Source organism: Zalophus californianus, chromosome 5 (genome assembly GCF_009762305.2).
Source record: "Zalophus californianus isolate mZalCal1 chromosome 5, mZalCal1.pri.v2, whole genome shotgun sequence".
In the NCBI taxonomy this organism is placed as follows: domain Eukaryota; kingdom Metazoa; phylum Chordata; class Mammalia; order Carnivora; family Otariidae; genus Zalophus; species Zalophus californianus.
In genome coordinates this window covers 112,319,396-112,343,225 of record NC_045599.1, presented here as the reverse complement: position 1 = coordinate 112,343,225, position 23,830 = coordinate 112,319,396, and the positions used below count along the sequence as shown (strand labels likewise).

Genomic DNA, 23,830 nt, shown 5'->3' with positions numbered 1-23,830 from the left:
ACCCCAATATTCGGGAGGCCTCCCCCTCGGGCTGGCCCAACCTGAGAACCCCAGCACTGCTGTGAGGCTGGGGGGCCAGACTCAACCTCGAACCCTTCCTCGTAGGCCTTTCGCTTGCTGGCCTTTCGGCTCCAGCCACTTCTGGGTGCAGGTGACTTAAGCCCCCAGTCTTAGGGTCCTCTGTAGCCCTCACTCTCCGCAGGCCCCTGGCCTGAGGCCCCACGGATATGCGACAGGACGAGGCTCCCAACAGACCTGTGCAGGGTGTATTTGGGACTTTGCGGTCCCACCACCTACCAGAGAAGTTCCTGGTAGCCAGCATAGTGGTGAGGATGGCTCCCTGCAAAGATAAGGAGGGGGTGTGGGAGACAGGAGGTTGGAGGTGAGGGGGGAGAGGAGAGACAGAGAAATGGGACGGGAGGGGGGAGGGGAGGCAGGTGCTGCCTTCAGACACAAAGCCAAAGCTTTCTGCCTTGCCCCTCCATTTGCCCTCACCCCACAGCCAGGAGACCATCCCTGCCTCCCTGGGGAAGTCGGGGCAAGCTGGGCCTTAGCTGGCACAGCTCCTAGAACAGGGCCATCCTAGAAGCAGATATTAATAGGTTCCACTGTCCTGGCCAGAGGTGGTGGAAGGGTTCGGGGACACCTGTCAGTGGGGACTCCTGAAGGCCAAGGACAATAGACCCTGCCCTCTTGGGCCCCCTTCACCCTCCACCAGGGCACTCAGTACCGTGCTTCATCACTAGTTCATCTTTCCCGGGGCTCCCGGGCTCACAGCCGTGGAGGGTTGACCTAGAGAAACTCTCCTGTCTCCACAAGGGGCCTAGAGGATGGCTCTCCTGGTTCTGACGCTCTCTGACCTGGACACTCTCTGAGATTTCCTCTGTGACCACTCCCAGTGGGGGGTGGGGTGGGACTTAGTTCTCCTGGCATCATGCTGGCCTGGCCACCCCCTTGGCCCATGTCCCCTTCCTGGGCCACCCCGTCAGGCCTGGGAGCAGTTGGTGAGGAGTTTCCGAAGGAGCTGGGGCCTCAGCAGCTGTCACTCAGCGTTCTGATGACTTCTCTTTTCCAGCAGGCTGGGGACTCCTCAGTTACTCTTCCTACCTGTTCATGGGGTCCCTGGCAAGGTCTAGGTCAGCAGCTATTACAGCCTGGGAGCACACACCCCTTGCTCACGAGGCTGGCAGCTCCTGGCCCACCTGGGTCCCACCGTGGCTTCCTCTGGGCCACGACCCCTGTCCACGTCTCTTGGCTTGTCCTCCCCAGCGCTCGGCAGCAGGGCCTCTCTCACCAACACTGGTCTCCTGCCCAGTTCCGTCTCAGCCCCTAGACCCTCTCGCCAGCCATGCCGAAACACTCACAGTCCCCCTACAGGGTCACGCTCACGCTTCCAGACTTAGGCATGAGCTTTCTCTCTGGAACATCTGTCCACTCTACATAGATAATACCTACTTATCCGTTGCGACGTTCGCCTAAATGACACTTGCCCAGCAAGGCTTCCTGGACTGCTTCGCTGGTCCTTCCAGACCTGGTTCAAGGCCCTGCTATGGTCACCCCCGGCCTTGGGGCGTGCCCCGTCCCAGCACTCACCGCTCCCCCTTACTGTCCCAGGTCCTTGTCTGTCCTTTCCACCTGCTCACTCCCCAGCCCAAACTGTAGGTGCTCAACACATGTTTGTTGACTCAGTGAAGGAGAGAACTCTTGAGTGAGGCTCTTGGCCTCTGCAGAGACCCAACCAAGCTACTCCATGTCCGGGGGCTACGGAGGGTGAGGACCTGTTACCTTCAGTTTTCTCCTGGCGTTGAACTTCTTCAGGCAGTCCACGGTCTCCTGTCTGTGCATGCAGGAGGCCACAGTGGATCGGTGCTGGAGGAAGGAGGGAGACGTCTGTGAGTAGGAGGCAGGCCCGCCCAAAGGCCCCTCAGCGGGGCATCTTGTGGAGATGTGGTTGGCATCTTTCGGGGAACAAAGCTTTGTTCTAGGGGATGTTGTAAATGCTGTAGGTGCTTAGCATCCCTGGCACCAGATATCCCATGCCAGTAGTACCCCTTGTCATGATGCCAACATAGAACACCTCCCGTTTCCACTCTCCCTTGAGAACTGCGGCAGGGCAGCATCTCTGGATGAAGCCCCCTTGATCCTATGCTGGGCCTGAGGGGCCAGGGGCAGGGCCAGCACCCCATGGGGGTCTGGACCCTGAAGTCGGGAGGGGCTCCTGGAAAGGGCCCTGCGGGGGAAGGCTCACCGAAATCCAGGGGTGCTTGAGGGCCTCAGCGGCCGTGATGCGTTTGGATGGGTTGATGGTCAGCATCTTATTGATCAGATCCTTGGCTTCTGGGGTAACAGTGTCCCATTCTGGTGACGGGAACTGGAAGGGGCAGAGGGGCCAGGTTTGCCCAGCCTACCCCAGGCCACCCCTGCGATCCCCCAGCCCCTGACTGGCAGGGGAGCAGGCAGGGGTCCTACTGTCCATCCACTGGGCATCCACAACCAGGAGGAGCTGGGATCCTCAATACAGGGACCCCTCTGGAACCAGAGCAGGGGCAGGGTCCTTGGTCCCCAGGACAAGTCAGAGCAGGGGCCAGAGGGAAAGGAGGCCTTCCTCTGTTTTTCTGAGGCTGTGCCTTATCTGGGGAGCAAGAGGCCAGTGGTTAGGGCCAGACTTCAGAATCAGAAGGCTGGGTCCAAGTCCTGGCTCTGCCTCCTGGGCTGTGTGACTTTGGACAAGACATGTGACCCTCTAGCTGCGTCTAGAGATGTTGTGAGGATTAAATATGATGCAAAACACATAGCACGTGGCATGATAGAATCAGCCTTATTGAAAAGCAGTAGAGCTTGGTCATTAGAAGCACAGACTCTAAGAGCCAAACTGCCTGGGTTCAAATCCCAGCTCTACCATTTCTTAGCTATGCGGTGCGGGCAGTTATTTAACCTCTCTGTGCCTCAGCTTCCCTATCTCTAAAATGGGGATAATAATCATACCTATGTCATAGATGGGTATGAGCATGAGCTCTAATAATATATAAAGCATTTAGAAGAGTGCTGTGTTAGCTATTATTATTATTTGTGTGTGCATTATTATTTTCAAGAGAGAGAGAGAGAGGGTGAGAGTTGTAGCTTCTGGGGCCTACTTTCCTGATCTCCGGGGCCGTGCGTGGTCAGTCCTCAAGCTCCACCCGCCCACAGCTAAAGAGTGGCAGGGGGCCTAAGTGGGTTGGGAGGGCGGGAGGGAGGCACCTCACGTCTCTGACCTCGCTGGGTGTTGGCTTTCACTGGAAGGGACGCAGGGGATGGCAGGGAGGCTGGAGAGAGGAGGGACACTCACATCATAGGCGCCGGCTTTGATCTGCTGGTACAGGCGGTGCTGGTCCTCATCCCAGAATGGGGGGTACCCAACCAGCAGGATGTAGAGGATGACCCCTGGGGAGAGGACCAGGAGAAGCCTCACCCCCCTGTGAGGAGGAGCGATGAAGAGGGGAGGCATGGGAAAGGAGAAGGCACCTGAGGGGTAGGCGCCCAGGGAGATGAGAGGGCTTTGGGATGGACTCACCACAGGCCCACAGGTCCACAGGCTTCCCATACGGGTCCTTCCGCAGCACTTCCGGGGAGAGGTATCCCGGCGTCCCTGCGAACCCTGCTCCCCAGACACACAGACAGGCAGACACACACACAGAGGTTGGCACGTAAGCAACCCAGGGCAAGGTCCTGCTGGAAGTGGGATGAGGTTGCCCTGGAGATGGGGAACACACTCCCCGCCCCCAAGAGTGGGTCGAGGGCAGCAAAGCCTCTAGACCAGGGTGGACAAGTGCACAGGGCACCTGTCACCACCCCCACTCCAGAGCCTATGGCAGAAGTCTTTGGTCAATTCCAGAGTCCCTCCCGTGGGGTCCTGCCTCAGCGTCACACACTAACAGCCCTCCTGCAGCCACTATCGCGTGCTGGTGGCACTCTAGACAAAATGTCCTCGCCATGTCAGCTGAAGGCGGAGCCGAACCCTTGCCCACTCCCCACCCTTCTGGGAGCTGGTCCTGGGCTAAGTAGGAGGCCTGTCCCCAACTCTGGTTTTGCCCTAAGTCCCCTGGTGGGTCTCTCTTCCTTCGAGGCCTCAGTTCCCTCATCCGTCAAATGAGAGATTAGGGATTCCTCCCTCTACCACCTCCCAGCAGCGTGGGGAGAATCGCTTAAAATAAACAGGCACCCCAAGTACTTGAACAAGGAATCATAAGAACAGTTACTATTTATTGAGTGTGTGTGCTCCATGCCTGCTCTCACTGACTCCTCACACAGTGCTGAGCACCATGCTGTCATCACCCCCATTTTACAGATGAGGAAACGGAGGCTCAGCAAGCTGAAATGTCACACACCTCCTAAGTGTCAGAGTCGGAACTTGAACTCAGAGCTCTGACTCTTAACCACTGACCAATAGTGCCCACTGAAAAGGTTCCCCAGCTAGCTGAAAGCACTCAATTATGCCAAAACCTCTGAGCACGCTGGATCATCTGAGCTTAAATCCAGACTCTGCCCCTTTTACCTCCCCATGAACTCTTTCAGTTTCTCGGTCTCTGTTCCTCGTTCATAAAGTCAGGATAATCAGCTCTGGAAGCCACGGAAGCCCCCAGCCAACAGTGGCGGTGTGTGTGCATGTGGAGAAGCCATGTACTGTTTTAAGGATAACTACGTCCCTGCACCTGACTTCTATGGGGACAGGATGGGCAACACCCACTGATCAGAGGCTGTGCGGTGGGACCTCTGCTCCCGGAGCTCCGGCTGGTGCAACGGCAATCTCCCGCCTGCCCCTGCTTGGGCAGGGGGCTCCTAGAGGCCAGTGTGTCCACACAAGGCTGGCCCCCCACACCCCTGCCACCCCCTGCCCCCACTCACCGAACCATGCTTGCTGCTCCCCTTCCACCTCTATGGCCAGACCAAAGTCCGCCAGCTTCACCGCGGCGCCCTTGAGCTTGGAGGCCAACAACAGATTCTCCGGCTTCCCAGGACCAGAGAGAAGAGTGAAATGGAGGAAGAAAGAGCCAGGGGACAGTGAGCAGATTCAGAGCCTCACCTCTGGGGAGCCTGAGCCTACACAAGGAGCAGCTGGGCAATCCAGAGGTGCCTGTCCCCACTTCCAGTCCCAGCCATAGGACCCTCAGTTCCAGCCCCCAGAGAGGGGACTACCCTAGGGCAAGACCTCTGTCTTTGGCAACAGAAAGACCCTTTCTCCACCACCCGTCCCCTCCTTTGCTTCTCCTCAGGGTTTGGGGCTGAGGCTGACGTGAGCGCAGGGAGTTGGGGAGACAGCCACCACCACATAAGGAAAAAGGAGAGATATTCATTGTGCCCCTACTATGTGCCAGCCACCGGGCTAAGTGTTGTGCAAATGTCATCTCGCTTATCACCTCAACAACCTTTGGGGCAGGCATTATTATTCCCTTTCTCCACAGCGGCCTTCTTACGTTCCCTGAAACAGTCACGCTTGTTTGTACCTCAGGGCCTTTGCACTCCCTGTTCCCCTTGTCTGATTTGCTCCTTCTCCAAGCTTCACAGAGCTGGCCTCTTCTCTTCATCTGCTCTCACCTTCATGTCGCCCCCTCAAAGAATCCCTCCATGACTATCTAAAGGAGGAGCCCCCAGGTATCCTCTGTCTTAGCAACTTGTTGTTACCTTCATAGATATCACCATAATTTGTCATTTTTCCCCCATCTGTCTATGTGCTTGTTCATTATCTGTTCCCTCTATAGACAGTGAGCTCCTTAGCTGTCTGTCCACCACTATATTGCCAGCACCTAAGGCAGGGGGCAGCACATAGCAGGCACTTCGTAAGTATTTGTCATACAGATAAAGTTGAGGAAACCAAGGCTCAGAGAAGTTAAGTGACTTGACCAAGGTCACACAGCTGATGAGACACAGAACCAGAATCTCTCTCTGGCGCCCCGAGGCTGCTGTCTTTTGCTGGGTGTGGAGAACAGGAAATCCCCCCACACAGGCCAGAGGAGGGTTGAAATGAATTCTGCAATTGGATAGCCCTCTCCTCTGACCCAGCTCTGCCACTTCTATGCTATGGAACTTGGGCAAGCCATTTTACTTCTTTTTTTTTTTTTTTTTGAAGATTTTACTTATTTATTTGACAGAGAGAGAGACAGCGAGAGAGGGAACACAAGCAGGGGGAGTGGGAGAGGAAGAAGCAGGCTTCCCGCTGAGCAGGGAGCCAGATGCAGGGCTCGATCCCAGGACCTTGGGATCATGACCCGAGCCAAAGGCAGACGTTGAATGACTGAGCCACCCAGGCGCCCCAAGCCATTTCACTTCTCCGAGCTTTAGTCTCCTCTCAGAAAAATGGATAGAGCCCACCTCATGGGGTAGCATATGGATCAGTCGTGATAATCCATGTAGAGCACTTGGCAGTGGCCCACGGCACATGCGTGATGAGGGTTAGCACTCACATTCTCTGCTTGGGGTGGGGTGGGGGCATGAGCTCTGTGTCCCTGGAGACGGCTGGTTTCCTCTGACCCCCTTCCCCACCGGGACTTCTGAGAGGGTCCTACCTCTGACCTTTCACTGCCCAAAGCTAGGCGGGACCCAAACAAATATAGCTTCTTCTGCCCCTCTCGAAGGCCTCTTTTATCCTCTGGGGACTGCGTTCCCAACGTGTCCTGGGTCTTGGTAGCCGTCCTGCCCTGATTTGACGAATGTGCCGCTAATTAATCTATCCAGAGTGGCCTAAATTTGTGCTGCCTGTCTTCCTGTCCCCTCGAATGCAGGGGCCGTAGCTGTAATAGGAACAGGCCCTCTGGGAGAACTGCCCTGCCGTCTGGCCAGGACCCTCTGCGAGTGCACACTTGCCTGTGGGTCTAGACTGAGCCTTAGGGAGCTCCCCTGTGAGAGTCGGAGGTAGACAGGGCTTCTGGGCAGAGCACTGCATCCCAGAGAGGGACCCGGACCTCCTGGACGATGCCCAGGGAGCATGCCCAGAGAGAGGCTGTCCAGGCTGAGGAGGGCTTAGAGGGTCTGTCCCGGGTGCGGATGGAGGGGAACAGCCTGCGGAAGCCTAGGGAGGTACCACAAGTGCCTCTGGGGCCTAGGGCTGGAGGCTTGATCTATGTGGCCCCAAAGGGCAGAACTGGGGCTCACAACCACAGCAGGAAAGATGGAAGGAGACTTTCCCAGTGGTTCAAGGGGCTTCCCCGTAAGAGGTGAGTTCAGAGTCACTGAAGGCCAAAAAGCAGAGGTTCAAAGGCACCTAAGAGGGGCTCCTGCAAGAGCAGGAACTGCGCCGAGTGGCTTTTTGGCCCAGATCCCCGCAGGCCCAGGGGCTGGGGTCAGAAGCCAGGGCTCCATCCTAGCTCAGGTACAACTGAACGGCATAGTCTTGGGCGAGTCCCTTGGACTCTGTAGGCCTCTGTTTGCTGCTCTGAAAATCGGGGGTAATGTTATGAGCTACTGGCCTCGATGCCTTGAGGCTCGGCAGAGGGGAGCTAGGAGTCTGTGCTGATCAGGCTACGTGGCTGGCACCAACCCTAGATCACACATCTGCCTAGACCTGAAGAGGAGGGACTCCAGGAGCCCCAAGGCCTGTGTTTCTTCTCCCCGCATCTGCCAGGGACCCAGAAACAAGAAACACAATGTTTCTGTGCACCAGGTGCTGTGCTGTCTCCTTTGACAGAATCAGCAACCCCGAGCAGAGGTTGCCATGGCAACCCACCGTGAGGAAGCTGAGGCCCTGCAGCTAGAGAGTGGCCTGGCCGGGACCTGGACCCCGCCAGGGCCAGCCTGGGTGGCCTAACGACAGCTTACCTGGTCTGGCCCAAAGCACATGGGCCTGGGTATCAGGAGACTGGATCCTAAGCCTAGATACTTCTCCATGTGCCCAGTTTCCTCATCTGAACAGTGGGGTGATTATTCCCCACCCACCCAGCCCAACTCAGGGGAATTAGAGGGATTCTGATAACCCCCCTGGCTCCTGGGGGAGCCGCACCCTGGGATGGGTCACTCACCTTCAGGTCCCGGTGCACCACACCCATCTGATGGCAGTGCAGCACGGCTTCCAGGATCTGCTGGATACAGTGACTGGGGAGAGAGAGGAGAGGGTCCCCGTGTGAAGGCGGGCGTCCCCTGGGGTGCTGGGAAGCCAGTGGGGGAGACGCCCTGCCCCCCCTCCCCAGGCACCATTGGCAGGCTGCACCTGGCACTCACCTGGCATCGGCCTCACTGTAATACTCCCGGGCCACGATGTCCTCAAACAGCTCCCCACCGGTAACCCTGGCGAGACGGGCACAGAGTCACCCTCCTACAGAGGCCCCCAGTGTTACCTCTTCTGGAAGAGTCTCCAGGAAGCTAAGGGCAGGACCCAGGGACCTCAGCATCTCAGCCCAAAGGGAGGAACACCAGGGGCCCCAAGGGTGCCTCCTGCCACAGCCCTCTTCCTGGCTTCCAGCCCACCCTTCCCCTGACTTCCCTCCCTCCATCATTTGCCCTTCTCTCCCACTGGGTCCAGGCTGGAGTTAGGACACAGGGTGGGACACTCAGAGCATATCACTGAGGTTCATTAGGAAGCCCAAGGGCTGGGGTTTTTGTTGTTGTTGTTGTTTGCTTGTTTCATAAACTTTATATTTTAGAGTAACTCGAGGCACATGGCAAAACTGAGCAGAAGGCACAGAGATTTCCCATGTACCCACACAGGCAGAGTCCTCCCCATGATTAACTGTCTTTTGCAGATGGGACCAGGGTCTTCACTGAGTTTCTTTGCCAACCCAAGAACTTATCATTGCATTATTGTTTTTCATTCAATTGACTGGCTTTCAAAACTTTAAAATTACTCCAAAAGGAAACTTTATATTGCCACTAGACTTGGAAAGCCAGCATCGCTGGCCACAAATAGAAACAAAACAGTAAGACAACGAAAGTAACAAGTGTGTGTTGGCGTTTCAGGGAGACCCACCTGCACTGTTTGGGTGGCAGGCCTACAACATTCAGGAAACTTCTATCTCAAACAAGGGAATTCAGCCCAGCCTGGGGGCATTTGGGAATCAGGCCAAGGGACCCAGCTAGGTCATCCCTGCTCAGGCTGCCCCTAGAGCCCTTGTACGTCCCGGGGTGGGCCCAAACTCACAGGTCGAAGATCAGGTAATGGTGTCCCTCCTCAGAGATGCTGTCGTGGAGCCGGACTGTGGGAGGGGCCCAGGCAGCCAGTTAACCCGGAAGCACTGTCTCCCACCCCCTCCTGCCCTCTCACCTCACCCCTCCAACGGCCAACATGCCAATTTCTCAGGCACTGAGCACAAGCCAGGTAACAGGTGCTTTGACAAACGCAAGTGAACAATGGCTCACTGACCTCGGGCATCATCAAAAGAGGCCCAGGTTTAAAGATGGAAGACCCCTCCCTGCTTTGGTCAAAGTTTGACCTCCTCCTTTCTCCAACCCTCAGCTTCCTTGCTGGGTAGGCTGGCCTCGCGGAAATAACCCGTGGCTCGGATCTCCACCACATGCTAGCTGTGTGATTTCAGGCAAGTTGGGTGCTACACCTTTCGGGGCCTCTCTTTTCTGGCCCGGACAATGAGAATGAAACTCCTGCACCTGCGGGCTCGTTGTGAGAATTCCATGAGGCACACGGTCGGTGTTCGCCCAGTGCCGGCCCTGGGGAAGAACCCTGCTGTGCACCCAGGTGTGGATAAGAGAGCCGGGGTCGGTGCGCGGTCCCTGAGTTAGGCATGCTGGAAAACCGTCATCTCTTCCTACCTCACTTACCGAGAACAGGGGCAAGACTCCCAGGAGCCCAGAGCTCCCAAAATTACCCCCCTGAGATTCTGGAAGGAAGGGCCCAAGGCCCGGGGCTGCCTCTGGGGGGCTGTACCCTGCCAGCCAACGACATTTTCTCCCCGGACAGCTTCACATCCTTCCCTGAGCCGCAGCCTAAAAATGGCCACAGAGTGGGGTGCATGCTCGGAGAGTCAGGATACGTCGTACAACGGAAGATCACACAGCTGTTAAAATAATACGGCAGCTACGTAGCCCCTGGTTCAGAATCGTCTCTGAATTATGTTGTTTGGCAAAAAAGCAAGTGCAAAACAGTGTGCATGGTACTTCTTAAAAAAGATGTATTTAAGCCTGTTTATGGCATAAGCCTCTCTGGAAGGATACAAAAAGTGGGCATTGGGGGACCTTGGGGAGGGGAATCGAGAGAGCAGGGGTGGTGGGTGGGTGAGACGATGTTTTCACTGCGAGCCCTGGTGCCATTTGAATCCTGGCCATGTGCATATATTTCTGACTCAGTATTGAGTCCCTTCAGTGGCTTATGGCTCTCCTATCTGCACATAAAGTTTGGAGAGGCAGGCGTTAAATGTACCAGAGTATATCTGCTACTGGACAGAGGAGAGAGAGCCAGAGATGGAGGAGGACAGGAACATAAAGTTTTTTAAAAGATTTATTTATTTAAGTGATCTCTACACTGAACACAGGCCTAGAACTCACAACCCTGAGATCAAGAGTCACACGCTTCACCGACTGAAACAACCAGGCACCTCGAGAACACAAATTTAAATTAAAATGTTTTTGATTCTGGAATGATGATATGTATTTCTAAATGACTGATATTTTAAATATGTTTTATTTTATTCTTAAGTAAGCTCTACACTCAGTGTGGGGCTGGAACTTTTGACCCTGAGACCAAAAGTCACATGCTCTACCCACTGAGCCAGCCGGGCACCCCTGTTTTAATATATTGCAAAGCAAAACTAAAAATCAGAGTACATATTATATAATCCTGCTTTAATTTTTTAAACAACATTTCATTATAAAAAAATTCACACGTACACTCAAGTGAACACCCATATACCTACCACTTAGATTCTATCATTAATCCTTTCTTATACTTGTTTTACTACATTTCTAATCATCCCTCTATCTATTCATCTATTTCAGTTTTTTAATGCATTTCAAAGCAAAGGTATGCTTGGTTTTTGACGTGTACATGTGTACTGAAATGAGCATCCTGTATATTCTGTATGCCGAATCTGACAACCCCGGATCGGTGCCCTGGCCGGCTCTCCTTCTGTAAGATGGGACAGCCATCCTGCAGCCTCTGGGAGAGGTGGCTGCTAACAGCTCACATTTACTGCCCTTCGCTGGAGAATTGCCCACTACTGGTGGAGCCACCTTGTGTACAAGGTTACCTGCAGCCTGCAGCCAATGACGGACTAACTCAGGAAGTCAGGGTCAGTGCAAAGGGCCACTCTCCTTGTCTTAGGGAGGGACAACCCCAAAACTTTAAAAATGGTCTTCTCATTGATCTACCATAAGCTTGCATTATTAGTCTATCAAGATAAAGTTTAAAAAAAAAAAAAAAAAAACCCTTTCTGGGCGCCTGGGTGGCTCAGTCGGTTAAGCATCTGCCTTTCACTCAGGTCATGATCCCAGGGTCCTTAAGGGGATCAAGTCCCACATCCGGCTCCCTGCTGAGCAGGGAGCCCATTTCTCCCTCTCCCTCTACTCCTCCCCCCTGCTCGTGATCTCTCTCTCTCTCTCTCTCTCTCTCTCTCAAATAAATAAATAAATAAATCTTAAAAAAAAAAAAAGGGCTGCCCCTCTAAACGGCCAGACAAGGGGAACACAGGCTGGATTCCAGCCCCCACCTGCATAAGGGCACTGGGGTGGGCTTTAGTCCCTGAGAGGTGGCACCATCACAGCTCAGAACCCAGGAGACAGGACACATAAAACCTCCCCTCCCATCAGTGAAGGCTGCCCTGAGAAAGAACAGTCCAAAGCCGAAGAGGAAAAGAAAGATTCAAGAGCCACCACAGGGTATGAAAGGGTCTCACCACCTCGTAGAGCTTGACACATCTGTGGTCATTGAGCTAAGCTGCCAGTTTGTGACTTTTTAAAATATTGCCAGAGATCCAACAGATCTGTAACCTAGTTTTCATTTATATAGCTGGGCTCATGAATTTCTGACCTTCCTTTCATATTTCCAACAGTGATTAGGTTTTTTTCTTGGAAATTGAAAGGTAGTGCTTGCTGCCCTACCCTCTGCCCCCTGACAGCACACTCCTGACGTCCACTTAGGAAGCTCAGTGGAATGGCTGGGAAGATGGGCTCTGTAGTCAGTCTTGCTGGGCTCACCTCCCAGATCTGCCTCCTATAAGCTGTGTTAACTTTGGGCAAATCAGGTAGCCTCTCTGAGCCTCCTTTCCTACCCATAGTGGTAACACCACTGGCCTGCTGCGGGGGGTTAATCGATGATGCTTACAAAGCCTTAAACACAGTGCCCGGCACCGGCAAGAACTTGACAAATGAAGACACTGTCATCTTCCTCATTGACCAGCCTCACTTCTCTTGCCCACCCCAAATCCCCTGCTAAACTCCCTGGGGTGGCCTTCGGAGTCGGCCCCATCAGCAGGTGTGGGGCACTGTCCCTGTCCCGAGTGCACAGCACAGTTGGACCCCCCTGTGCTGAGCCAGGGCCTCCCTGACCTGGTCCCGCCGGGGCTGCACACCAGCCACACATGGAGAGCAGGGAGTAAGCCTGGCTAGAGTCACCGAGCCGCATGACTAGGACTCAGTCTAGCACCTCCAGGCCCAGATTCGCCTCTTGGGTTCTACATCCACAGCTGCACCTCTCTGCACTTCTTCGGGCAGATTATAATCGACTGAGAAGTGAGATGCTTAGAGGCTCAGGAAGCAGCACCCTCCAGGGCCTTTCCAGCCCTGAGATAGCTTCAGGGTTCTTCCCCAAATCCTCCTGGTCTGGGGCTCAGCTCTGCTCTCCACATCTCTGTACATCAGCCACTCCCACCCCAACCCCATCCCCACTTCTTCTGCACATCCTCAGCCCCCAGCAGAGGTCTTGGCGCATGGTGGGGCCCCAGATACCCTTGCCGTCAGGTGCAGGAAGGAAGGAAGGAAGGAAGGAAGGAAGGAAGGAGTAAAGGCCTCAATGATGATGATGATGATGAAGTGCCATTTCTGAGACTTTACCACGGGCCAGGCTTGTGCTAAGTGCTTCCCTTGCAATTTCTCATTTAGCCCGCCCAATTGTAAAGGGTGGCCACCATGATTACCCTCATAGCCCGCGCATGCTCCAACACCTGTGAACTGCAGAGCTGGGATTGGACCCCAGGTGCAAACCCCATTCTCTTAACCACCCGTTAAATACAGCGCCCCAAACTGGTGACCAAACAAGGTGAGGGCTCGGAGGAATGAGAAGTGTATGGAGGTTACGTTTTCAGGTAAGGTTGTTTTGTGGGAAGGGGTGGACTGAGGAAAAAGGGGAGTGGCACTTACCTCGGGACTGTCATGGTGCTATGCTTTAATTAATCATCACAACCCTATGAGGAGGGTATCATTGCCATTTTCCAGAGGAGAAAACTGGGCTTCAGAGTGGTTCAGCAACATGTCCATGGTCACACAGCAATTAAGCAGCAAACCCAGGATTTGAGCTGCAGTCTGTCAGCCCCAGAGCCCATAAGGTACTGCTCCCCATGTATGGGGGGCGGGGGAGGGTGGAGGACGCAGAGTTGACCTGAGACCGCCGCAGGGGGCAGCAACACACGCACAGACACACACACACACACACACACACACACACACACACACACACACACACACACTCTCTCTCTCTCTCTCTCTCTCTCCCTGGTTCCTTCCTCTGTGGCCGCCAGGCTTTCTAAGGACCATGGGACTTCGTGGTCGGAGCTCCCTCCCAACCCCTCCTTCACAGGGCTGGGCAGCTAGAGGCCCCGAGAGGGCAGGAGCCGCCCAAGGCCACACAGTGAGCCTGCCAGCAGGCCAGGGACCAGGGTACAAGCAGGGCTGCTCCCCGCCCCCTGCCGCCTTGCTGCCCCCCCTCTGATTCTGATCCTGGAGACTCTGGCTGCTGTCTGCACAATTCTGCTCCCCTTCCTGGGGCCCAGGGAAGGGGAGGTGCCTTTTGGGTATAAATAGCGGATGGAGATGCTTCTCTCCAGCAGGAAAGTTAACCCTTGGGTCTCTGGGCACAGAGAGATGCTTCCTTCCCAAGGGCAAAGCCTTGGTGGCTGTCAGAGTTGGAATATTCCTTAGAAGAGCACCTAGGCCTTGTTCCTCAAAGTGGGGTCCGAACCTGCAGCCTTGGCATCGCCTTGGAGCATGTCAGAAATGCAAAATCTTGGAAACCACCCAAACCCACTGAACCAGAAACTACCTTTTAACAGGATGCCCAGATGATGCAGAGGGTGTCTCCTTTTGCAGATGGGGGAAAGTGGCTCAGAGAGGGCAGGGCTCCCACCCAAGGTCACACAGCCATTCCCTGACAGAACTATATCTAGAATCTGCTCTTCCGCCCCTCCCCCCACCCGCCCCTGGCCACACCGCCCCAACTCAGAACCCTGATGGGCGGGGCTGCAGACCCCCAGTCATGCATGGGGGAGGAGGGGAGGTCAGGCAGTGATGTGTGGTCTAGGCCCAGCCTCTCCCCGGCAGCGGGTGCTCAGTCTACCCCTGGGGCAGGGGCCACGTCGGAGCCTGCCTCTGAGGGGGCAGGCAGGCTGCTGGCCTAGGTAGGTGGGCAGGCCACAGTGCCAGGCTGACTCAGCCTGGGGTAGGTTTGGGGAGTGGGCTGTTATGGTCAAGGCCACGCCTGGCCTATTTTTGTCTCTCTCGGAGCTTCGGGAGTTTTCCTGAAACAGCTTTTCTGAAGGAGGCTGCTGGCAGCGTGGGCTATAGGAGGAAGGGCCCCTTCTTCACCTTCTCCCCAACCAAGCTGGTCTCTGAGAAATGTGGAGACCATTAAAGGCACCCCCTTTCCCATCACTACTGCCGCCATCCCCAGAGAAGAGAGCAGCTACCCCCCACCTGCCCAGAAGGCCCACCAGCTCAGGCAGGGGCGCAGGGCCAGGCTCCACCCACGCCCCTCATGCACCCCCCACAGCTCACCGATGTTGGGGTGCTTCAGCAGGCGGCAGATGCGGGCTTCGCGCTCCAGCTTCTGATGGTCTGAAACCCAGATGCCCAGGTGAGTCCCACATGAGGGAGGAAACTTCACCCACTCCGTCTCTGCCTCTTCATGGCCTCTTATGCTCTGCACCTCCCAGGGCAGCCCCTGGGCCCCCGTCCCACCTCCCAAATAAGCTGGCCTTTCTGGCAGGGCCCCCGGGTTCTCCAGGAAGGTGGTGGGATGCAGCAGAGGTGGGGTGGTGGGGGGCAGGGTTGCAGGGCCTCAGAAGTTCCTTCCTCTCTCTGGGCCTTGGTTTCCGGGGCTCTCAAATGAGGTGCATCCCTGAGCCCCATCTGCAGAGCCTGCGACGCCCACCCAGCAGGCTTCTGCTGCCCCGCCTCCAGCCTTGCCCCTTGCACGCACGGCACTCCAGCCAGACTGAACTGCTAAATGGCACTTCTCCAGACCCACCCTGCTCAGTCCTCTCAGAACCACCCATGTGGTTCTCTCAGCTTGGAACTTTCCCTCTCAACCTCCCACCTGTCCTTCACTGGCCACCACTCCTTCACTGCCACCTATCCTTAGATATACCCTCTCCTGGCAGCCTGGTAGGGGCCCCTCCTCTGTGTGGTCAGTGTCCCGGGACAACACATCTCACTTTGTCTCATGGATACCTTTACCCTTAAGGGCAAGAGCTTGGTCTCTGTTGTACCCCTGGCCTGGCATCTACCCAAATGCCTGGCACATAGTAGGTGCTCAAGAAATAATTGAATTAAAGAATAAACCATTGAATGATGAACCTTTCTAAGGGAGTATATATTTCTCTGCAGGAAAAGAGCTATATTCATTCACAGAGGCCGCCTCCCTTACAGGGGACCCCGGGCCAGGGACACAGACAGCCCCAAATAATCTGCAGGGGCTTTACCCGGAGCTCTCGTACCTGCTTTCCAGGACTTTCGTCCAGACCCCCGGGGAGAGAGGCCTTGTTCAGGATCTGCCCCCGTGGTCTCCCGCTCTGAGGCTGCTGGGAACAATCCTTCCCATGACTCTTTTCAATCCTCCCAACCACCCTGTGCTGTGGGCATCACTGTCCCCATTTTATGCACTTCTCAATTTCCTTTCCGGTGCTTTTCTCACAATTCCATAGTTAATGCCTTAATTTAAAAAACCAGAACAATACAAAGGGAGCCAGCAGAATATTTACCATGTGCCAGGCACTGTGCAGAGCACCTTTATATCCATCTCAAGTTCTCACAACAACGCTTTGAGGGAGGTCATATCACATCCGACCTTACAGAGGTGCGTAGAAGCCAAGTACCCGGCTCAGAGTTGCACCCGCGGTGATGAGTGGCGCCACACTTTGTACCAGGCAGTCAGAATCCAGGGTGAGCTTTACCATGCTATATTGCTCTCCACGCCCTGACTCAGCGCCACTGCCTCCATCTGCCCCCAATTTCTGAATGGGAAAATCGGGGCACATAGGAGGGACCTCACGCAGACTCTCAGTGGCAGAAGCCCAGGTTAGAATTCCAGTCTCTGGCTAGCCCCTTCAGAGTGGGAAGCCACCAAGGAGGGTAATAAGGAGGGAGAAAGTCCCAGCCCTTGTCCCCAGGCAGCCAGCTCCCCTTTCCCCTGCCCCTTTAGTAGAGCAATCACTGGCCTTCCTCCAGGGGCTGCAGAAGCCAAGAACAATACTGAAATGGGGCCTTTTCGTCAGCAAAGCAATTGAGTCCACTCCCGTTTCCACAGAGGGTAAGCTCAACTCCCCAGCAGAAGGTGGACCACGGGCTAGGGGAGGGGAGGTTGTCTACACTGGAGGACACTCCCCCTGGCACATCCTCCTTCCACATCCTCCAGGATAGCAGGAGGCCAATTCCCACACAAAGGAGGGGCATCTGCATCCAGAGCTGCTGAGGGCCCTCCGTGGACTGAGGACGGCTGAACGCTCCCCTAGCCCTACAACCCTGTCCCCCACCCCACCCATCCCCAGCAGAAGAACCAGAGAGCAGGCTGGTCAAGTGGGGCCTATCAGAGGGGGCTGGAGGCTATACATTCAGAGGACAAGGCTGGTCCAGCCTATACATTCAGGGGACGAGGGACCCAAATGCAGAATTCTGATGTTTCTCCACCACGTGAGCAGCACTGAAAGGACAGGCAGGTCACACAGCCTCACACTTGGACCTGATGTCCAGCCCTCAGAGCCAGAAATGCCAGGAGCTGACTGTTTTTATAAATCTGGCTATCATCTTGTGCAAAGTCCAACCACACCGCATTGCAAATTTCTGGGCTAAAAGCATTAATTTGTCGAATTTATGTAAACATATATGTTATCCAACAGTTTTTGTAACTCTGACATGTTTTTATTTTCTAACATTCCTCAGAGAAAGTAGGGATTGTGTTTCTCTTGACCTCTGAGGCCTTGCTCTGTTCTGTAGGTAAGGAAACTGAGGCCCAGTGATAAGGAGCAGTCCCGTTATCAAAGTCACTTAATAAGGTAGTCAAGCCTCCTTAGAACCCACAGCTCTGAGGAACCACTCCTGGATGTTCTCCCCACTCCAGCCAATCATCTTTTTCAGCCAAGGACCTCTTATTAAAACATGAATTAGATGCTGTCTCTCCCTGGCTTCAAACTCTCCAACAACTCTTCAAACTCTGCATTGTACTTGCAATCCAAACTCCTCACCACGGCCATCCAGACACCACTGGTCCTGCCTCACCTTGGCCTTGGAGCTTCAGCCACAGTGGCCAACTTTCTGGCCTCAGGCATTCCATGCGCCTTCCCACCTCAGGGCCTTTGCACTTGCTGGGCCTTTTGCCTAGAATGCTCTTCCCCTGGGTCTTCTCATGGCTGCCTCCTCCTCCTCAGGCAGGTCCAGCACAGTATCACCTCCTCAGAGAGCTTCCCTGGCTGCCTTTTCTGAGGGTCCCTCCTGACCCCCATCACTTCCCCACTATCCTGTCTCATTTTCTTTATAACTCGTTGCTACCTAAAGTTTACCTAAAGCTTATTTGTATGTTTAATGTTCTTTCCAGTCTTCCTCACTAGAGAACAGGTGCAATGAGAGCAAGAACTTGTCTGTCAGTCATGGCCATGCCCCAGAGTCACTAAGGGGCCCAGAGTCACTAAGCAGCTTGTCCAAGGTTCCATAGCTAAGAAATGGCAGAGCTGGGATTTCAACCCATGTTCAAAATTACTATACTATATTGCCTCCCATTCTTATAAACAATTAATTGCTAAATCAATCCTTTCAGCTTGATACAGTCCCACATGGTGAAAGGCCTGAGGGAAGCCTCCTGTCCAGGTACCTGGAAGGATTGCCCCCTAATGCTCACTATGATACCTTGTGAACCTTCTCCCTCCCTCCCTAGGGGCAGGCCTCCAGGGCGTTGGGGTTGAGGGCCCCTGCCCTGCCCAAGAGCTTGGCAGGCAGGGACTACTGCAAGTAAAGTTCAGGGTAAGGTTCCTGGGGCCAGATAGTGCCAGCAGGGCAGGGCAAGACAGAGCAGAGCATGGGGGAAGTACAATCAGGCAGCCTGGAAGGCTCTGCCTGCAAAGTGGGGCAGGGGTAGGGGGTAGGGGTGGGACTCCCGCCAGAGGCACAGGAACCAGGGAAGAAAATAGGCTTCCAAGTCTTGGAAGAGGAAATGCCCCCACCCTCTAGAGGGCCTCAACAGGGCTCCTGATCCTGGGAGGTTAGAGGAATAATTCCAAGGGCCAAGAATGCCAGGCAGGAGTGGGGAGTAAGATGAGGAAAACGGGAAGGATCTGTCTCACTGCCTCCTTCACAGCATGGGCCTGAGGCTCAGGGGCAGCCTGAATGAGCTCACGCCGTGCTTCTCACCCCGTGTCCTGGGACTCGTTGCCAGGGAGCTGAGGAAGTGAGCCCTCAGCACTTGGGTGGACAGTGGTTACTGTGGAGGTCTCTGTACCCCTGTCAGTCACCCCTGGCTGCACCAGCCACATCCATGTGCCCAGCGTCCCCTAAAATGCTAATGAGTGTCTTCTGTGCGCTGGGTGAGGCTGGGACTGGGAAGCCTCCGGAGGCCCTGGCAGGGAGTTATCCCTGAGCATACTGGCTATCGTCACTGTGGATGGGAGTTTTTCAGTGCAGGAGCTTGAGCCTCACCTACTGACTTCAGCCCTCCAGGGTAGAACTAAGGCAGCCGCGTTTTTTTAAAGGCCCCTGAGGGGACCTGGCAGGGCCTGAGACAGGCAAAATTTTCACTTCCCATTCCATGTCTTTATGACTTCTTGAAATTGTTGACACTTTGAGCATTTTATCTTAAATGAGTAGCTTTAGAATACATAGGAAAAAATATCTCCTGGGTTGGGCAGCCACTCAACAGAAGAAGAGGCGGACCCTGGTGGGGAAGGGGGAGCTGCAGCTGGGGCGGGGAGGGGGGGGCGGGGAGGATGGACGCCCCGGGTGGGCCAGGCCCCTGCCGGGAGCTGCCAAAGTCCCCAGGGAGTGCCAGCAGGAGCAGTTTAGGATATGTTGCCAAATAGTCAGCATCAAACTGCTCCTCTCCCCAGGCACCATGGGTGGAAAACAAAGGAACCTGCTAGAAGCAGCTCCGCTCTTCCGAAGAGTTGGCAGTTGGCGGACTTGTTTGAGAAGGCTCCCCTGAGAACCTCCCCACTCCACCCTCCACACTCACCTAGGCCCCGGGCCACCTTCCTGTAAGGATGGCAAAGCCTCAAAAAATTGCCAAAAACAGGGGACTTGCTGATTTCGTCCTGGCACAGCCCAGAGTCCACACTGCCCAAGGAATGCTTAGTCACTACCTTCCAGAAAAGAGGCAGTGCCCCTTCCATTGTCCCTCATACACATCTGTCTCTTCCTGTCAGAGTGTGTGTGTGTGTGTGTGTGTGTGTGTGTGTGTGAGAGAGAGAGAGAGAGAGAGAGAGAGAGGGAGGGAGGGAGGGAGGGAGGGAGGGAGGGAGGGAGAGAGAGAGAGAGCGAGAACCAGATGGCGGGGAGAGGTGTCGCTCTGAGTGAACTGACCCAAGCGCTCCAGCATCCAGGGAGGATCCTGACTCCTGACCCTCCCTCATTTTGAAGCAACCTCAACCTGTCACCAAGTTGTGGCCCTAATCTTGCCCCCGCTGTATCTCAGGGATTGGGACATCTCCTTTGATCAAAGCACAGAAAGGGCGCCGGACTGCCACTCGTGCCACGGGAAGCAAGGCAGATCCCACCCTCTGGACACGCGGCTGCCCCAGCCGCCCTGGCTCCCCTCCCCTGGCTCCAGCCCCAGACTTTCCGCGGGTGTCGTCCTTCCACACCAGCTTCCACGCTGAATGTGTGCCGTCTTGGGCCCCGGCCCTCAGAGAACCACCCTCCACACGCCCAGCCTCTTCTCACCGCAGGACACTGGCTGCCTACGGGGGAGTTCAGTAACTGGGAGAAGGTGCTGGGCTCCCAGCAGCACTGAGCCAGAGAGATGAAAGGCAGCAACACGTGGTCCAACACAGGGCCTGCAGGGAGGCCTTCGGGGGACCATGTGAACATCCTGTACCAGCCTCCGTGAACCCCACCCCTGCTGGGCCCTGGCCCCAACACAGCTGCCGCTATGCCAGGTAAACACCTGACCACCTGACCACCCCATGACATCTCCCATGCTGCACCTGTACCCGCCTCACCCGGAGGTCCCCAGGGCAGCTTAGACAGCATTCAGAGCAGGCATTGGATTTTTGAAGATAACCTTCCCCAACACACTGACCACGGTTACTACCACTACCATTCTAACCACATGCTAAGGGCAAGAAGCAAGGCTCCTGGGCAGGCTTTCCAAGTTCCAATACCCACACGATCACCGGGATATCTTGGTAAAATGCAGATCCTTTTTTTTAAAATGCAGATCCTGATTCCTTAAGTCTGGAAACAAGAATGTCCATTTCTAGCAATCTCCTGGTGATGTTGACGCTGCTGGTCTAGGACCACTTCCAAACCAGAATTACCTGGGGATTTTTTTTTTCCAAACCCAGGTCACACCCCCACATGGATAAAGTCACAACCTCTGGAGGCAGGGCCCAGGCATCAGGAGTTTTTGAGGCTCTCCAGGGGTTCCAGGGTGAGGACAGGTTTGGGAGCTACTGTTCTAGGGAATATTTAGGGTTGAGAGAGCAGACCGGTGTGGCTGAAGTAGAATGCACCTGGAGTTTACTGGACACTGGTGGAGCGCTGGGATGTGCTGGGTGCTGTCCCAGGTACTGGGTATAGCAGGGAATGAAAGCCATCCCTGTCCTCTTGGAGCTTATGGTCAAGATGCATGCTTAATAAGGGACCAAGCCAGTAAATGGGATAAGTGCAGACTGGGGGAAAGCCGAAAAGAAGGTAAACAGTAACAACAGATATAAAATGGAGGAGACACCCTCAGATGTAGGGGTCAGGGAAGTCTCTCAAAGGATGTGGCATTGAGCTGAGGCCTGAAGTTTGAAAAAGGGCCAGCCTTGTAAGGAGCCAGGTAAAGGAAGGGTGGTTGCAAGGTCTGGAGATGAGAAAGGAAGCAAGTGACAGAAGGGTAGGGAAAGGAAGTCCCACCTGGTACTTTAGCCTTCACCTGGGTGGGAGGCAGAGAGCCTGGCCTATCTGAGAGGCTGTGGCCTCCAGTCTAGATCCCCTAGGGAAGGAAAATGGGGGGATCTGTTCTCATAATACCCACAGGAAGAAGAATCTCCCCCCTGCAACATCACCCAGGGGGACAGACCCAGGTCTGGCTTCTAACCCAAGGCGCTGAGGGAAGAAGAGCCCCAGAGGGCGGGTAAGGCATGGATCTGCCACCTACCTCTGGCCGAGAGCTTCTTGGTGTTGATGATCTTAGCAGCATACTCCTGGCCAGCCAGCACCTTCACACACCTGCGCACCACTGAGAAGGCTCCCCTAGGAGGACAGAGAAGGTGAAGGAGGTAAGCAAGGGCCCAAGGGATGCATCGCTAGGACATGCCAAAATTCATGCATCTGTACCGTGTTGGCTAGGGAGCCCTCCTGCAGGGCTGCTCAAGCTCACGGGGGCTGCATGGCCTGACTCAGGGACAGGGCAGGGATGGCGACCCAGGAGAACCCCTGCCAGCAGATTATGAGGGCCTTGGCTTCATAAGAGATGAGCCTTCCAGAGTTGTAATAAGTTGGACTCACCGAGTTGTAAAACATTAGAATCATGTAGTGTCAGAATCACAGAATCTAGGTCTCTGAAAGATTGTAGTTTTCATTCTTTGAGTAGGTAACACATCAACATGGCTCAAAGTTCAAATGATATGGAAGAGTAGATAATAAGAAGACTCCCTCCCACCCCTGTACCCCAGTCTCCAAGGTCCCGTCCCCAGGGACAGCCAATGTTACCAGGTCCTTGAGCATCTTTTCACAAATACTCTCTGCCATACAAGGGTTTTGGACCTCACATCCTGTTCTGCACCCTTCCTTTTTCAATAAATATTTTGGAAATACTCCTTCCATATTGTAACATAAAGAGATCCTCATTACTTAATCATATGGCTGTCCTATAATTTACCTAGCCAGTGCCCTATCAGTAGGCAATTAGGTTAGTTCAATCCATAGTTCCATGCATTTTACAAACAGCACTGCAATGACTAACCTTCTATGTGTGCATTAGAATTAACGTTTCCCATGTGTGCAAGTGTCTGTGGATCAACTTCAAGAACTGGTATTATTTGGTCAAAGGGTAGGTGTTATTGCTAATTTTGAAGGATGATGGGAGATTATCCATTTTAGCGATCGTACCAACTTACTTTCCCTAGTATGTGAGGGGACCATTTCCCTCCACCCTTGTCCACAGTGTGTTATCAAACTTTCTTATCTTTGCTAATGAGACAAGTGGGAAATGGCGACTCAGTGTAGGTTTGATTTGTAATTCTCATATTGAGTGAGGCTGAGCATCTTTTCATGTTTTATTTTATTTTTTTAAAGATTCTATTTATTTATTTGAGAGAGAGAAAGCGAGAGAGATCACAGAGAGAGAGGGAGAAGCAGACTTGCCGCTGACTGAGCAGAGAGCCTGATGCAGGACTTGATCCCAGGACCCTGACATCATGACCTGAGCAGAAGGCAGCTGCTTAACCGACTGAGCCACCCAGGCGCCCCACTTTTCATGTTCTAAGAGGCGCCTGGGACTTGATCCACAGAGTATCAGTGGTTGGGAAACATTTGGAGCGAGGGTTGTGCCAGTGCTTTGCATGGGGACACTGATTATTGCCAGGTGGAATGTGGCCCGTTTCCCAAATTATTCAATTTTTCAATAAAAGCCTGAAGTCTAGATATTTATGTGAAATTTCCCAATTTTTAAATACTGGCACCTTATTCTAAAAAAAAAAAATGTAAACAGAGTATCTGGCCCAACAAACCTAGTGTGAGGGTTCAATCTCGGATCTGGGAATGATATCATACCCCTACCACAAAAGTCATCTGGTGCAACGCCTTCATATCCCAGGGGAGGCCCCTAAGCAGCTGGACACTGACCGGAGTTACCGCCATTAGCACCCCAACCACAGACTAATGGCAAGAAGCAAGTCTGTGGGCAGGTTTCCCCAATTCTAATGTGCATATGAGTCACCAGCGTGTCTTGTTAAAATGCAGATTCTGATTCCTCACGTCAGCAGTGGAACGGAAGACTCTGAGCCCCAGTGTAGACGGTATAGATGGCTCACATAGCTACCTGTAGGCAGGGCCGGGACTAGAATTCAGGTCTTCGTACCCCCCACCACCACCAAGGGAGCCTGCCACACCCAGGTTCCTGACAAGGCCACACCTCATCACATCCTCCAAACTTTGATGCCCTATCCTCAGCATAAGGGCGGGTCCAAGCCCAGGAAGCCTGCACGCTGGATCCTCTCCGTACGCCCTCTCTGTACACACCCTGGGCACGGTGTCTCTGGTTTCTGAGCCGCATGAATGGAGCGAGTGGAAAACT

The 23,830-nt window shown here is 54.3% G+C and overlaps 1 protein-coding gene across 3 annotated transcripts in view; it reads right to left on the bottom strand.

Moving 5' to 3' along the window:
• CAMK2A (calcium/calmodulin dependent protein kinase II alpha) overlaps window positions 1–23,830 on the bottom strand; it is a 61,629-nt gene that overhangs the window by 24,762 nt on the left and 13,037 nt on the right. For all 3 annotated transcript variants that reach the window (XM_027605583.2, XM_027605584.2, XM_027605585.2), the window contains exons 2-12: window positions 21,692–21,786; window positions 14,902–14,961; window positions 9,107–9,161; window positions 8,191–8,256; window positions 7,992–8,064; window positions 4,885–4,987; window positions 3,554–3,637; window positions 3,329–3,423; window positions 2,249–2,371; window positions 1,786–1,869; window positions 298–340 (exon numbers count right to left, since the gene is read on the bottom strand). In XM_027605583.2, coding sequence (XP_027461384.1) covers window positions 298–340; window positions 1,786–1,869; window positions 2,249–2,371; window positions 3,329–3,423; window positions 3,554–3,637; window positions 4,885–4,987; window positions 7,992–8,064; window positions 8,191–8,256; window positions 9,107–9,161; window positions 14,902–14,961; window positions 21,692–21,786 — 881 coding nt within the window. The remainder of the gene's footprint in view (window positions 1–297; window positions 341–1,785; window positions 1,870–2,248; window positions 2,372–3,328; window positions 3,424–3,553; window positions 3,638–4,884; window positions 4,988–7,991; window positions 8,065–8,190; window positions 8,257–9,106; window positions 9,162–14,901; window positions 14,962–21,691; window positions 21,787–23,830) is intronic.